General features: G+C 41.3%; 1 protein-coding gene across 8 annotated transcripts in view; it reads left to right on the top strand.

Annotated features, from left to right (window-relative positions):
• Positions 1-4,714, top strand: part of mettl8 (methyltransferase 8, methylcytidine) — a 43,124-nt gene extending 38,410 nt beyond the window's left edge. For 4 of the 8 annotated variants that reach the window (XM_072579324.1, XM_072579323.1, XM_072579325.1 and 1 more), the window contains 2 exons: positions 74-139; positions 2,475-4,340. In XM_072579324.1, the coding sequence (XP_072435425.1) occupies positions 74-139; positions 2,475-2,839 (431 nt within the window). In that variant the 3' untranslated portion in view covers positions 2,840-4,340. Of the gene's footprint in view, positions 1-73; positions 140-2,367; positions 4,341-4,366 lie in introns of those variants that run through there. The other 4 variants (XR_011961691.1, XM_072579328.1, XM_072579329.1 and 1 more) reach the window with 4 other exon arrangements.
• The last annotated feature ends 13,571 nt before the right edge of the window (positions 4,715-18,285 follow it).

Here is an 18,285-nt window from a genome sequence, read left to right as displayed (position 1 = left end):
TGTATGTGCAAAAGCTACTCAAGATTATTTCAGTTTAATTTCAAGAATCTAAATATTTAAATTTTGTTATTAGGTCGTTGCTTATTTGGGAACTTCTATGTTCGGGGAGATGGTACTTGTGTTTACTTCTTTACAAAAGGTATGAATTTTAGTGAAGTTGAAACAGTATGCTTTATTGAGAGACATACAACATATATTCCCCAAGTGAAGAGCTCTTCAGAACAAATACATGGCAAGGGCATAAATAATTTAGTGTTTTCATTAAATTTTTACTTATACTTTTCATAATAAGCCCAAATAAATCTTCTGTGGAAAATGTTAACACGAGCAAAGGGTGTTTTAAAAGCTCTCAGTGGGTAGTATAAGCCCCCTGTCTACTGTCTGCTAATCTGTGGCTGAAATGTTAAATTCTTCCAGTGAAGATGGAAGAATGACATTCATGTCAAAATTGGCTTGAAACAGACTATCTTGAGTTGCAAATCAAAGGTAATGGTTTAACTGCAACTTCATTGAAATAACACTGGATCCTGAGCTTGGCAAGAATTTAATATGTAGATACTGCGAATTCATTTGAACACCGTTCAAGAGAAATCACTCTTGTCAATATTAGTGGATAAACTCCTCTAACAGTGGTAATTAACCACTCATCATATTGCTGGTATTACATGAATCAGCAAAATATATTTTCATACCAACGTTGAGTCATAGAATACTACAATACAGAAGAGGGCCTTCCAGTTTATACCTACCCTGACTCTTTCAATTCATTCGACTGTCCTGTTCTTTCCACATTGCATTTTACTTATCTCCTTTTGAAGATTATAATTGAATCTGTACTCACCACCTTATCGGACAGTGCATTTAAAATTTGAACTAACCATTGTGTAAAACAGTTTTCCAAATGTTATCTGTCTTTTATCTTTATTTTCAAGTTTCTCCATGAACTATCACTCTCCCTCTTTAATCATCTTCATTTCCAATTTTCAAAATTAGTCCTCCCTCTGTTCTGGCTTCTTGAGCATCCCTGATTTTAGCCACTTCATTGTTGGTGGCTCTGCCTTTAGCTGCCGCGAAAGCTCTAAACTGTGAAATTCACTCCCTACGCTTTTCTGCCTTGACTCCTCATTTTTCATTTAAGACATAATAAACCCAGCATTAAAAGGGAGCTAGGGTGGAAGCTTAGACTGAGAACAAACAGTTGTTATCTCTGGTTTGTTGCCCATGCCACGCGCTAGTGAAGCAAGGAACAGGGAGAGAGCAGAGCTGAACACGTGGCTGTAGGGGTAGTGCAGCAGGGAGGATTTTGGATTCTTGGATAATTGGAGCTCTTTCTGGGGAAGGTGGGTTCTCTAAAGACAGGATGGTTTTCATCTGAACAAGAGGGTGGGAAATTTGCTAATGCTCTTCAGGGGGTTTAGACTAATGCAGCAGGGGGATGGGAACCTGAATTGTAGTTCCAATGTACAGGAGGTTGGGGGTAGTGAGGTCAGGGATAGGTTTAAAAGGTCACGCGAGGGCACTGGCAGTCAGGATGTTGGTTTGAAAGTGTGTACTTCAATGCAAAGAGCATTCGAAATAAAGTGGGTGAACTTGCAGCATGGGTTGGTATCTGGGATTTCAATGTTGTGACCACTTCAGAGACATGGCTAGAGGAGGGACAGGAATAGTTGTTGCAGATTCTGGGATATAGATGTTTCAATAAGAACCGAGAAGATGGGGTGTGGGGGTGTCGGGGTGCAGGGGTGGCATTGTTAATCAAAGGTAGTCTTACAGCAGCTGAGAAAACATGCGATGACTCATCCACTGAGGTAGTTTGGGCTGAGCTTTGAAACAGGAAAGGAGAGGTCACCCTGTTGGGAGTTTTCTGTAGGCCTCCAAATTGTTCCAGGGATGCAGAGAAAAGGATGGCAAAGATGATTCTCTATAGGAGCGAACGTAACAGGGTAGTTGTTATGGAGCCAAAAGAGAAAATGCTGGAAAATCTCAGCAGGTCTGGCACCATCTGTAAGGAGAGAAAAGAGCTAATGTTTCGAGTCTAACTGACCCTTTGTCAAAGTTGTTATGGGGACCTTTAACATCCCCAACATTGACTGGGAATGCTATAGTTTAAGTAGTTTAGATGGGTCAGTTTTTCTTCAATGTGTCCAGGAGGGTTTTCTTACACAGTATGTAGACAGGCCAACAGGGGGGAACGCCATATTGGATTTGGTACTGGGGAATGAATCCAGCCAGGTGTTAGATTTGGAGATATGTGAACACTTTGGTGATAGTGACCACGATTCTGTTATGTTTACAGTAGCAATGGGCAGGGAAAGGTATATATCGCTAGTTTTCTCTGTATTCTATGTGATCGAATCTTGCTAACAGGTCTACAATGGGGAATCTTGCCGAACACCTTACTGAAATCCATATAGATCATGTCCACTGCTCTGCCCTCATTAATCCTCTTTGTTACTCCTTCAAAAAACTACCAGCTGATCCGAGCAAAGAATACACCCGTGAATTAAACACATTGACCAGGACTTTGGATCCAGTCCTTCAGCATTTCCTACGCGCCCTCATCCCACGTACTACTTATGTAGGCGACTTCTACTGCCTTCCAAAGGTACACAAAGCCAACACACTGGGACGTCCCATCGTATCAAGCAACGGGACCCTGTGTAAGAATCTCTCCGGCTATGTTAAAGGCATTTTGAAACCTATTGTGCAGGGGATCCCCAGCTTCTGTCGTGACACTACGGATTTCTTACAGATACAATACCCACGGACCAGTCGAACTGGGAACATTCCTCATCACAATGGATGTTTCAGCACTCTATACCAGCATCCCCCACAATGACGGCATTGTGGTAACAGCCTCAGTACTCAACACCAACAACTGCCAATCTTCGAGCACTGTGCTACAACTCATCCACTTCATCCTCGATCACAACGTCTTCACCTTTGACAACCAGTTCTTCATCCAGACACACGGAACAGCTATGGGGAACAACTTTGCACCCCAATATGCCAACATCTTCATGCACAAGTTCGAACAAGACTTCTTCTCTATGCAGGACCTCCAACTAACATTATACACCAGGTACATTGACAACATTTTCTTCCTCTGGACCCATGGCGAGGAGTCACTGATAAAACTACACAGTGATATCAACAAGTTTCATGAAACTCACCATGGACTACTCTCGATTATCTGTCTCATTCTTGGACACATGCATCTCCAACAAGGATGGACACCTCAGCACCACACTACCGCAAACTCACAGACAACCTCCCAATGCTATATTTCTCCAGCTTCCACCCAAAACATGTTAAAACAGCCATCCCCAATGGACAAGCCCTACGCGTACACCAGATCTGTTCAGATGAGGAGGAATGTGACGGGCATCTGGAAGTACTCAGGGATGCCCTGACAAGAATGGGGCACGATGCTCAACTCATCGACCGCCAGTTCCAATGTGCCACAGCAAGGAACCGTAATGACCTTCTCAGGAGATAGACACGTGCTGCAACCGACAGGGTACCCTTCATTGTCCAGTACATCCCACGAGCTGAAAAACTATGCCATGTTCTTCGTGACCTGCAACACATTATCAATGAGGATGAGCACCTCACCAAGGTCTTCCCCACACCTCCACTGCTTGCCTTTAAACAACCACCAAACTCAAACAGATCATTGTTCGTAGCAAGCTGCCCGGCTTTTAGGACAACTCAATACAACCCTGTCATGGTAGGTGCTGCAAGACGTGTTAGAGTGTGGACACAGATGCCACCATTACAGGTGGGGACGCCTCCCACCATGTATGTGGCAGGTACTCATGTGACTCAGCCAGCGTTGTCTATCTTATAAGTTGCAGGGAAGGATGCCCTGAGGCATATTATATTGGGGAAACTGAGCAGAGGCTACGGCAATGGATGTATGGTCACAGCACAGCAATCAACAAACAGGAGGGTTCCCTCCCAGTTGGGGAACACTTCAGTGGTCCAGGACATTCGACCTCGGCCCTTCGGGTGACCATCCTCCAAGGCGGACTTCGGGACAGGCAGCAGCGAAAAGTGGCGAAGCAGAGGCTGATAGCTAAGTTCCTTACCCATAGGGAGGGCCTCAACCGGGACCTTGGGTTCAAGTCACACTACAGGTGACTACCATTGCACTATATACACACAGACACACACACACAGGCACTCTTACACACACAGACAGACACAGTTCTTACTCGCACTAATTGCTTATCTAGTTTAAGGTTATAATTTAATTTAGAATTTAAAGCATAATTATAGGCACCAAGTACTTACTTTAACCAGGCTAACTTTATGCAACTTCAAAATGTAATAAATTTTAATAAGTTTGTTTCTTCTCCAACAGAAGAAATTTCAAATATATTCATTTCGGCTGGATTGAAGGAAGTTCAAAACTTAATGGATCGACGACTTCAAGTTAACCGCAAAAAAAGAATTGCAATGCATCGTGTTTGGGTGCAATGCAAATACCTAAAGCCATCTGTAAACTATTTAAGATAAGATTTAAGATAGTTATTTTTGCATCTTTTTTAAATGGTGTTGCTCCAGGTGGAAAAGTTTCACTACTGTATGCTGTTAATTTATTTTTGTTCTTTGAATGTATAAGCATATTTTTTTCCTTTTTTCAAAATCTAATTTTACTTTAAATACTACAGTGAACCTGAAAGATGCGATTAAAATTTTGTTTGAAATATTTGATTTTGTTATTCTGTATTTTTTTTTACATATTCACAAGATATTTCAAATAGCTCTCAAAGGTGCTACATGCCTGAGTGCATCCTCTCTAGCATCAAGATGTGTTGCTATCATTCCTGTTATAAGAGAATAACTGTAGCAGCAAATAGGAATTGTTATAGCTTAACAACCCACCAATGTTTATTACAGGAGAATGCACTGCCATATTCAATTACAGTCGAGTATCCAAAATCCATTTGAAAGGTCTATATGGGAAATTACGAGGTTGATGCCAGTGAAGCTCGCTGTCAGAAACTGTTTACTTGTGATTTGGAGATGCCGGTGTTGGACTGGGGTGTACAAAGTTAAAAATCACACAACACCAGGTTATAGTCCAACCCTGGCACTGCAAGACATGTCAGAGTGTGGACATGGATACCACCATTACGCGTGGGGACACCTCCCACCATGTACGTAGCAGGTACTCATGTGACTCAGCTAACGTTGTCGTTCTTAAACGCTGCAGGCAAGGATGCCCTGAGGCATGGTAAATTGGGGAAACCGAGCAAAGGCTATGACAACGGATGAATGGGAACCGCACAACAATCAACAAACAGGTATGTTCCCTCCCAGTTGGGGAACACTTCAGCGGTACAGGACATTCGACCTCGGACCTTTGGGTGACCATCTTCCAAGGCAGATTTCGGGACAGGCAGCAGCGAAAAGTGGCCGAGCAGAGGCTGACAGCTAAGTTCGGTACCCATAGGGAGGGCCTCAACCGGGACTGCCATTGCACTACACATGAGCGCGCACGCACACACACACACACTCTCCTGCAGAGACACACATTTCTAAACTCTCACATGCACCCTCACAGACTCAGACCCCTTTACACTCTCATACTCACATATACACTCACTCTCACAGACACCCACACACAAACCCACATGCTCATATACGTTTGTGGGGTGAATTTGTACTTGTAGAGTTACATTGTACTTTGCTCAAAAACTGCATGAATCTATGTAAGACTCTGTTAACTCATTTTTTAGATTAGAATCAGTCTAAACATTATGGCACAGACAATAGAACACTGGGCTAACACCAACATCTTATCTGGCCTGACACCAATTGTTACAGTTAGCCTGAGAATGTAACTTTTAAAAAGAGTTTTGTGATTGGCATATGAAAGAAGTTATTCTAACAGATGAGAGACTTAACAAACAATCAGTACTTTTCAATGTATAATTTCAGTTACATCACAATGTAAACCTTTGGTATAAATTCTGTGTCTTACAATTGTGTCCTCCACAACCACCTGATGAAGGAGCAGTGCTCCGAAAGCTAGTGCTTCCAATTAAACCTGTTGGACTATAACCTGGTGTTGTGTAATTTTTAACTTTGTTTAATTGTGGTTAGCTCTGCCCTTTATATGCAGACAATTAAATCAAGTGCTAGTTTGCTAAATACTTTTTGAGAATTATCATTGTCAGAAAATGCTGTTGCAAAGGCAATTTCAAATCTTTCTGCTTTTTCTAACCTAACAATTGATTTTTGAGTTTTTTTTACCCTCTTTTATGCCAACTAGTAACTGAAAGAAAGTTTTGTAAGTTACATTCCTATCTGAAAGAAAAGTGTCAATGAGACCATTGTAATTCATCCTGTAGAAACCTGCATTCTCAGCATGAGAGCTTCAGTCTCTTCATGAACAAAATGAGATTTTATCTCTTCAAGCTACTGAGAAGACAGCACCAGTTATTAATCATGCTTCTTATGGAGAATTTGTTCCTAACATGTTCTGAACATGTCTTAACTGAGTTTAAAGCCTGTTTTCTTATGTTAGAGTTATGGTGTGACTTGAAATAATTCTTGGATTGATCTTTTCTTTTTTTACAATCTCCTCACACTTGCCTGAGCATTAAGGAATCTGCGATTTTAGTGGTGTACCATAACCTAATCATCTGAGGATCAGTCATATGTTCCTTCCCCTGACTGCTATTCCTCTTTACGTATTGATACCCAGAACACTATACATTGTGAAACCATGTCCCACTTTCTTTTCAAAATGTAACAAGTTACCTTAGTCTAAGTTGAATTTTATCTGCAGTAGTTCTGCCTATTTACAAACATTGTGTAGTTTTTTGACTACTGCTTTTAAATCAACTGCTTCCTGCTACCTCCAATTTGGTATTATTTGCAACTGTTAAATTATGGAGTTGGGTTTTAAAATGGCCAAATATAATAATTTGAAAGCTGATGGGAATTAAAACTGACTAAATTGATAGCATTTTTGATTTGATTTATTGTTGTCACATGTACCTAAATACAATAAAAAGTTTTGTTTTGCAAATCCTACAGGTAGATGATAGCAAACAAGAATACACTGATCATAAGGTGCTTAGAGCAAGTCATACAAGGTTATGGCTGCATAAGAGGTGCAAATGGCAAGATCAGCATTAGAGATATTAGAGAGGTCCAGTTAGCAGTCTAATAACAGCAGGGAAGAAGCTGTTTTTGAACCTATGCTTGTTCAAGCTTCTGTATCTTCTGCCTGACAGAAGAGGTTGGAACGGAGTGTTACCAGGGTGGGAGGAGTCTTGGGAGGTTGGCTTCCCTGATGTTCTGGGCTGTGCAAACAACTTTGTGTAGTTGTTTTATGGTCCTGGGCAGAGCGGCTATTGTACTAAGCTGCTATGACCCAGATAAAGTGCTTTCTATGGTGCATCTGCAAAAGTTTGTGAGGCTCCTTATGGGCATACTGAATTTCCTCAGCCACCTGAGGAAGAAGATGCACTGTTGTGCCTTCTTGACCGTCACACCGATGTGGGAGGTCTAGGACAGGTTGTTGGTTATCATCTTCCTCCAAACTTGACAATCAACCATCTGCACCTCAGCTCTGTCAATATAGATAGGGGCATGTCCTCCTTTCTTCCTGAAGTTGCCTTCAATCCTTCCATCCAATTATCACTGTAGTGCATTAGGCTGAGTATGAGCAGCCGGAGAGCAGAAACAGTTTGCAATGAGCATATGTGAATTGCTCAGTTCGTTAGATAATGAGATGGATTCTGAAGTTTGCAGGTTTTTGGACTTCCTGGAGGTCACCAGCGATAGCACAGTGAGCGGATTATAGCGAAAAAGGTTGAAACCATGTCAGAGAAATGCCAATAATGATAAGATTGCAGTCTATTATACAGAAAGAGGTAATTCTGATCCATTGAGTCACCTCCCACACTACCCATATATCCCTGCATGTTTTTCTGATCCAAGTGTTTACTCAATACACTTTTGTTGGTTACTGTGATCTGAATTTGTTTCCAACATACTGTTAGGTTGTGTACCCTAATAACTGATTGCATAAAAATATTTTTCTTCATGTCATATATCATTCTTCTGACAATCACCTGAATTCTTTTCCTCCTCCTTATAATCTATTCAGCTGTTGCAAGTGGTTTCTTTGTTTGCTCTATCCTGATTTTAAACACTTTGATCAGATATCCTCTTGTTTTCCTTAGTCGGAAAATGCCTGTTAATTTACTGTGACCTTCACGTCTTAGCTAAAGTGTGGTGTCCAGGATTGGATAATGCTTCAGCAAGGGCCAAAAAAACAAAAAAAAAGTTTTCTGTCTGATTACTATAATTTTCTGGCTAATGTTTGTAAACTACAGGATCCCATTGCTTTATTAACTGTTTTGTTACACTGTACTGCTACCTTCAAAAAATATGCAGAAACATCCCCTGGGTTGAGAATGCCACTTGCAAGTTCCACACCAAGTCACACAACACTCTGACCAGTATATTCCTGTTTCTTCACTGTCACTAAGTCAAAGTCCTGGAACTTCCTCCCTAAGTAATACCATATGGATTGCAACAGTTCCAGAATGTGGTTCATCATAATACTCCATACAGATACAGGCTTATTTTACCTGCTTGTTAGACCGGGTTTTTCACAGGTCTTTGGCTGAGAAGTTACTTTATGAACTTTGGAGGAAATCATCTTCGTCTTGAAGATTTGATTTGCATTTTGGAACTCTGATACTATATGGTTAATACAACCTTAATTCAACAAACAATGAACATCTAAATGAACAGCAGCAGTCATAGACTGCTGGTCACAGATCTGTAACTCACAGGAAAGAGGATGATCAGAGAAGTGTAATTTGTAGAAGTTTATATACACAACACAAGGTCAATTACAAAGGGTAGGTTTCCAGATGTGTAAGAATATTAGTGTGTTAGGAGGCTCAGGGTGTTGTGTGAGGTGGTGGCAGTAATCATGTGTTGGTGAAACAAGAACTACTACCAGCTGGCTGCACTTTATTTGTGACCTACTGCCAAAGTCAACACCAATTTATTTTTGCCTCTGGGTCATTTCAGGACTCTGCTAGAGACATTTGAAAGATCTTGTGGTTGGCAGTCCGCAAATTTATTAAATAGTTAATTGATGGCTTGTTTGCCAGGGCCAGTAATTGGATCAACTTTGTCTGCAATGCCACAAATCCAAAAGAATTGGTGCTTTATAGCTGTAGTTGGCCTCCGAGAGGTGCAGAGACATAACACACTACACATGCCTTATAGTTATGGTAACTACATATCAACAGGGATATCAATTTAAAGTGTATTATTGTGCAACTAGTATGTAGCTATAGAATTATATTAATATGTGAATGCACAGGATTCCCAGGGACTTAGCTGGTCCTTTTGTCCCTCAGCAATCCATCTTCTAGATAACCTTGCTTTCAGATACAAAGACATCTGCTGGCAGCTTGGAGGCAAGAGACATCACTTAAAACACGGTTGATGACATTTCTCAGCAACTCGAAGAACAAGTCAGGGAAGACTATAATGATTTTCATACGGCAATCGTCTATCAAAACAAGACATCATGCTGAATTTCAGTAAGTGTTGAACAAATGCCATTCAGGGTCCACGCAAAGCTCATCATTGTTCAGAAGTAAAGTTTGAACTTGCAGGACGGTCAAGACATAGAACCTCTGGAGTATTCTATAAAGTGCAAATAAAGCAGAAGGTGAAGAATGGCATTCACCACTATCACTACAAGATGTAGGTTTTTCAATTCAACTACATTTAATAAGAATTAGGTCAGTTAGATTATGTTGTAAAAGATTTCCAGACCTGAATAACTATGAGACCACTCCAAGCATATTTTCACACATGTCATAGGATTTATTAAATTCTGGATATTGGGTGCTGGAACAGCACAGCAGTTCAGGCAGCATCCAAGTAGCTTCGAAATCGATGTTTCGGGCAAAAGCCCTTCATCAGGTTTACCGGGACCATCTCTCACACCTCCCTCCCCTTCCTGGACCTCTCCATCTCCATTAATGACGACCGACTTGACACTGACATTTTTTACAAACCCACCGACTCCCACAGCTACCTGGATTACACCTCTTCCCACCCTAGCTCTTGCAAAAATGCCATCCCGTATTCCCAATTCCTCTGCCTCCGCAGTATCTGCTCCCAGGAGGACCAGTTCCACCACAGAACACACCAGATGGCCTCCTTCTTTAGAGACCGCAATTTCCCTTCCCACGTGGTTAATGATGCCCTCCAATGTATCTCGTCTACATCCCGCACCTCCACCCTCAGACCGCACCCCTCCAACCGTAACAAGGACAGAACGCCCCTGGTGCTCACCTTCCAACCTTCGCATAAACCAAATCATCCGCCGACATTTCCGCCACCTCCAAATAGACCCCACTACCAGGGATATATTTCCCTCCCCAACCCTTTCCGCCTTCCACAAAGACCGTTCCCTCCGCGACTACCTGGTCAGGTCCATGCCCCTAAACAACCCACCCTCCAATCCTGGCACTTTCCCCTGCCACCGCAGGAACTGTAAAACCTACGCCCACACCTCCTCCCTCACCTCTATCCAAGGCCCTAAAGGAGCCTTCCACATCCATCAAAGTTTTACTTGCACATCCACTAATATCATTTATTGTATCCGTTGCTCCCGATGTGGCCTCCTCTACATTGGGGAGACTGGGTGCCTCCTAGCAGAGCGCTTTAGGGAACATCTCCGGGACACCCGCACCAATCAACCACACCGCCCGTGGCCCAACATTTCAACTCCCCCTCCCACTCTGCCAAGGACATGGAGGTCCTGGGCCTCCTTCACCACTGCTCCCTCTTCACCAGACACCTGGAGGAAGAACGCCTCATCTTCTGCCTCGGAACACTTCAACCCCAGGGCATCAATGTGGACTTCAACAGTTTCCTCATTTCCCCTTCCCCCACCTCACCCTAGTTCTAAACTTCCAGCTCAGTAACTGTCCCCATGACTTGTCCGGACTTGTCCTACCTGCCTATCTCCTTTTCCACCTATCCACTCCACCCTCTCCTCCTTGACCTATCACCTTCATCCCCTCCCCCACTCACCCATTGTACTCTATGCTACTTTCTCCCCACCCCCACCCTCCTCTAGCTTATCTCTCCACGCTTCAGGCTCACTGCCTTTATTCCTGATGAAGGCCTTTTGCCCAAAACATCGATTTCAAAGCTACTTGGATGCTGCCTGAACTGCTGTGCTCTTCCAGCACCACTAATCCAGAATCTGGTTTCCAGCATCTGCAGTCATTGTTTTTACCCCATAGGATTTATTAAGTTGAGTATTGTTTTGCTCTTAATGTGATACTTAATAAGTCAGTGGATTAGTTAAAAGTACAGCTGACAACCTCTGAGTGACAGGGCACACATATCTCATTTTGCTGTGTTGACTGAAGTTTTTCTGTTGTCTTATAGTGTACTGTTGAGTTACTCCTTAGTAACCCTCACGGTGTTTACTCACGGTGCACAATGGAAGCCCTGAATTCAAATTTTCTTTCAAACGCAATGAAAAGCTCTTTATCAGTTCAAATTGGCTAAATTTCTGATTGGTTTCCTAAGGGTATTGGCCATCTTACTGATATCACTTCCTGTTATCTCCTGAGTAGTATTCTGAGTTGTCATTTGTGGAACCATCCTTTTACCTTACAGCTGTTACCATTTAACTTACTAACTTTATTATTCATTACTAAGATAATAAAGCATTACAAAATAATTTGTCTGCCTACAGGATATGTAAAATCACATGCTAATGACTAAAAAATATTACAAATGTCTAATTGATACATCAAAATGCTTTGGAGAGTTCCAAAGCTTATCAAGATATCTTAGTTTAAAAAAAAGTTGTTAAAGTGTGGCAACGGTATCATATGTTGACAACAGTTATACAGAATATGATACTAATGCCTCATTTGATTATTATACATAATTAAATTAAAACTAATTGCTGAAAAATAAACTCAGATCTATGGCACCCACTACAGGCACGGACTAAGTGGAGAGAATGAACTCTTTCTATGCTACATCTCCTTTTGACTGTTCAAAAAAAGGAACTAATTGTTGTCCAGGCTGTTGCAAGAACCACTTTGCTTCTATCAATGCAACTACCTTAGAATCTCATGCATGAGCCATTTTGCTTCTGTCCCCACACGGTGTTTAACTGTTAGTTCACAATGCTATTAGCAGTCCTGTAAACAACAAATCACCCTTTTCGAATCTTTCTGTCCCTCAATTCATGTCTCCCCATTCATTTGTAAACAACTGAAAAGGCCACTTGATAACCAGCCAAGAATAAACAACATAGCAAAGTGGTGCAGAACAATGGCTTTCTGTGCATCAATGCGTAATCTAGACTTAATGTACATTCTCCTGTGTAACTACAAATCTTTTGTCTTAAGAGACTTTGACTCAATGAGAGATACCAATGCTACAATTTACGAAGGTAAGACTTGGAATCACAGTAAGGCGCTTGGTTCAGTGTTCCAAGCAGGTAATCCCCTGTTTTAAATAATTTGCTTTAACATTGATCAGTTAATGGGCTCATATTCAGGTATACCATCGGAAGTTTTGTTTTTACATCATTTTGCACTGAGTCTGACAAATGGTTGCCTGATCTGCATCATTCTGGAGTTAACTATATTCCCTGATAAAGGGGAGAAAAGATTGAATGCAAAGGAGGTCTTTATCAATAGATCAGCACTGCAGTTCAGGGTAGCAGAAAACCTATCCAGGTGTCAGTCGGAGGAATATAATTGAGCATTATCAATAAATTCAATGGGAATGAACACCTTGGATGCAATTAGTCGATTACATATTTGAACATCTAGCACAAGAATTTACTCAGAGCAAATGAAGGCATCAATATCTAATCACTGTGAACAGAGTAACATTGTTGATGCCTTCATTTGCTCGGAGTAAAACAAACTAGCTATTGTTTTTTATTAAGGTTTTCTCTTCTTTCCTCAACCTTCTAAAATTTATAATGAATTTCAAGGTTAGTTATATTTCAACTCTGTTTTAAAGGTGTTTTCTTATCTCCATTATCATAGGTCATAAGTTATCTCCATTGATTTAAAGATTGTTAGAATTAATCATCATGTTGGCCCCTTTTCTTGACCCTTGAATTAGGCTGGTGGGATCTTTTCATTCTGAAACCATGATCAGAGAATGTTCATGTTTGTTCTCAATGATACATTCTGTTATTTTGCTGGTTGTTGATGCAACATTAGTGGGCTGGTTTTGCTACTTTTTTTAAGTAAATATAAAAACGTTAATTCTGAATCTTTTCCCAAGCTCATGTGATATGATTCTAAAGGTGTTGGCAGCCCTAATTACTTGTCCAAATTTGTCTGGGTCAAAAGTTGAAGATCAAGAGTGTCAGTACTCTAATTGATTATGCAAGGTAATGTGGCCAAATTTGGTACTGTTCTTGGATGCATGCATACTTTGTCACAGTAGTCACATGGTGAAAATAAAGAGTGGAATTGCTTGCTGACTGTAATTTTTTTCCCTACCAGCCTAGAATTCTGATATCTCCAACTGCTGTAAAAGCTGGTTCCAATTGGTTCACTAATTCCTTCAGGGAAGGAAATCTACCATCCTCCCCTGGTCTGGTCTACATTCCCGATGAAGGACTTTTGCCCGAAACGTTGATTCTCCTGCTCTTCAGATGCTGCCTGACCGCTGTGCTTTTCCAGCAACACACTCTCAACTCTCATCTCCAGCATCTGCAGTCCTCACTTTCGCTTACATGTGACTCTAAACCCACAGCAATGTATTGACTCTGTATCGCCATCTGGGCAATGAATGCTGGCTTAGCCAGTGATGCCCACATCCTGTAAGTGAAAACAAAATCTAAAAAGGGTAGGAAACAAAAAACACAGGTCAGTTAGCTTAACATATGTTATTGGGAAAATGTTGGAGTCTGTTTTAATGGATGCAATAGCAGCACATTTAGAAATATGTAATATGTTTAAGCAATCAGCATGGCTTCATGTGGGAGCAATCATGCTTGATAAATTTAATAGAAATCTTTGAGGAGGTAACAAGCATAATGGTTAAAAGGGAAACAGTGGATGTAATATATTTGCGTTTTTAGAAGGTGTTTACTAAGACATCACATGTTTGGCTATTTAATAAGAGGTTATGGTGTTGGAACTAGTATAGTAGAATGGATAGAAGTATGGCTAACTAATAGAAGACAGAGTTGGGATAAGGGGTTACATTTCCAGGATGGCAATCTGTAACTAATGGAGTGCCACAGAGATCAGTGTAAGTGAAAGCACATGTACTATAGCCACTTTTGCAATTGACACAAAAATAAGTGAGACAGTAAATGGTGAGGATGACACAAAGAATCTTCAGAGTAATATAGATAGATTAAACAAGTGGGCAAGATCTCGACAGATGAAATATGATGTGGAACATTTGGGGTTATTGGCAGGAAGCGTAGAGGAGCTGAATATTATTTAAATGGGGAAAGGTACAGAAATCTATAGAAAAGAGGAATTTTGGAGATCTCATGCATAATTCACAAAAAAAAACCAGAATGGAGGGTCAACAAGTAATCAAGATGGCAAATTGAATGTTGGTCTTTATTTGAAAGGGAATGGAGTGTAAAAATAGATAAGTCTTGCTAAAGCTATACGACAGACTAATGACACCACAGCTAGAATACTGCGAACATTTTCCAACCCATTATATCAGGAAAGATGTGGCAACATTGGAGGCAGTCAACAGAAGGTTCGGCTAGGCTGGTCCCAAGTTTGGGGAGACTGTCTAATGAGGAATGGTTGAGTAGCTTGGGCTGTATTCATCAGGGTTTAGAAGAATGAGAGGCAGCCTTGTTAAAACATATAAGATTCTTATGGGCCTCACAGGATAGAAGCAGCAAGGTTGCTTCCCCTTACGGAAGATTCTAGGACCAGAGGGCAAAACTTAAGCATAAGAGGTCACCCTTTGAAGGCTGAGGTGAAGAGGAATTTATTCTCTAAGGGGAGTGAATTGATGGAAATCTTTGTAGAGACTGGATTGTTAAGTACATGCAATGCTTTGTTAAACAGATTTTTAATCATTAAAGGAATCGAGAGTTATGCAGAGAAGACAGGAAAGTAGATTTGAGGATTGTCAGGTCAGATGTCTTCTCATTGGGTGGTGAAGCAGACTTGATGGGCTGAATGGCTTGCTTATGCTCTTACATCTTACCGTCAGATGACTATGAAGTGATCTGTGTAACTTGGGAAGTACATGGGGCATAGGCAAGACAAGGCAAGAGATTACAAATGCTTGCCAGGTGAAATTAGATAATACAAGTGTGAATTATGGAATTGGAAAGCAGAATAAAGCAAATGAATATGCATTCAATTGTAGAACATTAGGTAAGTAGGCCAGCAATGACACTGAAATTCAGATTGTTTGATTCCTTGGAGATGTAATTTAACAATACTGTTCCTAATACTTGCAGCAATCCCCATAAACATTCCTGAGCAAAAAAGGCAAAATCAAACACAGGGTCTTATAGGAGAGAGAAATGGCCGAGAGATTCAGATGGAACACCTTCTTCCATGTAGCTATTTCTTTGACCAGCAGCCTCAAAAAACTGACTGCTTGCTGAAACCAAACCAAACCAGAGAAAAGGAGAAATTGAGGATTGCAAATGCTAGAGTCAGAGCTGAGAGTGTAGTGCTGGAAAAGCACAGCAAGTCAGGCAGCATCCAATGAGCAGGAGAATTGACATTTTGAGCATAAACCCTTCATCAGGAAGGGCTTATGCCTGAAATGTTGATTCTCCTGATCCTTGGATGCTGCCTGACCTGCTGTACTTTTCCAGCACTACACTCTCAATCCCAAACTAGAGAAAAACTGAGCTGGGAGAACTGGCCACTCTGCTTTCATTGTCCTAGAGTTTGTTTAAAAACTTAAAAGCTTCTTCATGTAGATAAACCCAGACATTCTGGAATCTATGCATTTATGACTCCTCTGAAAAAAGCCAAGGACAAACTGACCTTGTTAAAGGAGCAGCATCGTCACATACTTCACTCCTACCATCAATTTAAAATCCCAATTTGCTCCTTTCATCTCCTAATCCCAAAAGAGTGAATCCTCCATTTTCCATTTAGTCTAAAGTCCCTTCACTCAATCTGGTGAGCATGAACAAATGGATTTCCATTTGCAAGGCCTTCTTGGCTGCATCCTCAGCAAAGGCAGTGGTTGTCATGGACTACCAGGTTCTGCAAACCACTGTCTCCACAATGTCCACTAGCATCTGTAGTCCATCGCACTAGCCATGCGTGTTCAAAATCCAATGCAAGGTGAGAGGGGTATGCAGCTCTTCAACCTCACTCCAGGTGTCCCCTCATTTCAAGGGGACAGGGTGGTGTCAGTGACACCCACAGGCTGAAGGAGCAACAGACAGGAACGCAGGGACAACTCAACATCCTGGGGTTTACCATAGACCAGGAATTCAACTGGACTTGTCAGATAAACACAGTGGCTGTAAAAACAGGTCAGAGGCTAGGAGTACTGCAGTAGTTAACTCACCTCCTGACTCCACACAGCCTGTCCACCATTGACAGGTCATGTCAAGAATGTGATGGAAAACTCCCCATTTGCCTGGACACGGCAGCTCCAACAGCACTCAAGAAGCTTGACACCATTCAGGACAATGTGTACTATCAAAAGATACAGTGTAGAAATTCACCAAATATCCTTAGACAGCACCTTCAAACCCATGACCATTGCCATCTAGAAGGGCAAGGTTAGCAGATACATAGGAACACCATCAACTGCAAATTTCCCTCCAAACCATTCACCATCCTGACTTGCAAATATATCACTGTTCCCTCTGTCGCTGGGTCAAAATCCTATATTTCCCTTCCTAACAGCATTGTACGTCAACCCACAGCAAGTGGACTGCAGCGGTTCAAAAAGGCAGCTCACCAACACCTTCTCAAGTGTAACTAGGACAGCCAGAAATGCTGGCCAGTCAGTGACACCCTCGTCCCACAAATGAATTTTTAAAAAGTGCCTCAAAGGCACTCATATCCTTCCTTAAATACAATGTATAGTACTGCACACAGTCACCCAGATGTATCTCACCCATGGTCTGAATAAGTGAACCATGATCTTTAAATATTTTTGTATTTAACTCCCCTTGAGATAAATGACAACATTCCATTAGCTTAACATGTAGACTGGGCAAAGAAATGAAAGATAGAATACATTGTGAGAAAATGTGAGATTATGCACTTTGGTCGGAAAAATAGAGGCGTGCACTATTTTATAAATGGGGAAAGTCTTTGGAATCGAAAGTAGAAAGGAACCTGGAAGTCCTAGGATTCTCTTAAGGTTATCACACAGTTTAGTTGGCAGTAAGGAAAGCAAATACAATGTTAGCATTTATTTGAACAGGGCTAGAATACAAGAGCAGAGATGTATTGTTGGGACTTCTTAAAAATCTCTGCTCAGACCGCATTTAGAATATTGTAAGCAGTTTTGAGCTCTGCATGGATATGCTGGACTTGGATGAGGTGCAGAGGAGGTTTACAAAAATGATCCCAGGAATGAAAGGCTTGTTATATAACAAAGAGTTGAGGACATTGGATCTGTACTCTGAGTTTTGAAGGAAGGGGGGGGGTTCTAATAGAAATATACAGAATGCTGAGAGGGCTGGATAGAGTCAACATGCAGAGGATGTTTCCACTAGTCAGAGAGACTAGGATCCTCAGGCACAGCCCCAGAGTGAAGCGATGACCCTTTAGGACTGAGATGAGGTGGAATTACTTCAGTCAGGGGGTGGTGACTCTGTGGAACTCAATGCTGCAGAATGCTTTGGAGACCAAGTCACTGAATGTATTTAAGACAGAGATAAGTTCATGATTAGTACGGGGATCAGGGGTTACAGGGAGAAGGCAGGAGATTGGGGTTGAGAAACCAATCAGTCATGATTGAATGGTGGAGCAGTCTCAATGGTCTGAATGGCCTAATTCTGTTCCTATATTTATGGTTTTATGGTCTTATGAATTTATTCATATCTAATCGTTGCAATTGCTATGTTCCAGTCTAATGGGACTGAACAAAGGGAATTTTGGAAAATGAAAATAAATGCATCAATTATCTCAGTAGGTACTTCTAAAACATGAGGGTGAGGTAAGCCAACAGATCCAGCAATCTACTGAGGATCACTTCTGTGGTGATTGTGATTTTCCTAGGTTCTATCTGTTTTCTGATATATTGCTGCTTCTG

This window comes from Chiloscyllium punctatum, chromosome 10 (assembly GCF_047496795.1).
Source record: "Chiloscyllium punctatum isolate Juve2018m chromosome 10, sChiPun1.3, whole genome shotgun sequence".
Lineage (NCBI taxonomy): Eukaryota > Metazoa > Chordata > Chondrichthyes > Orectolobiformes > Hemiscylliidae > Chiloscyllium > Chiloscyllium punctatum.
This window is presented reverse-complemented; position numbering and strand designations above follow the sequence as displayed.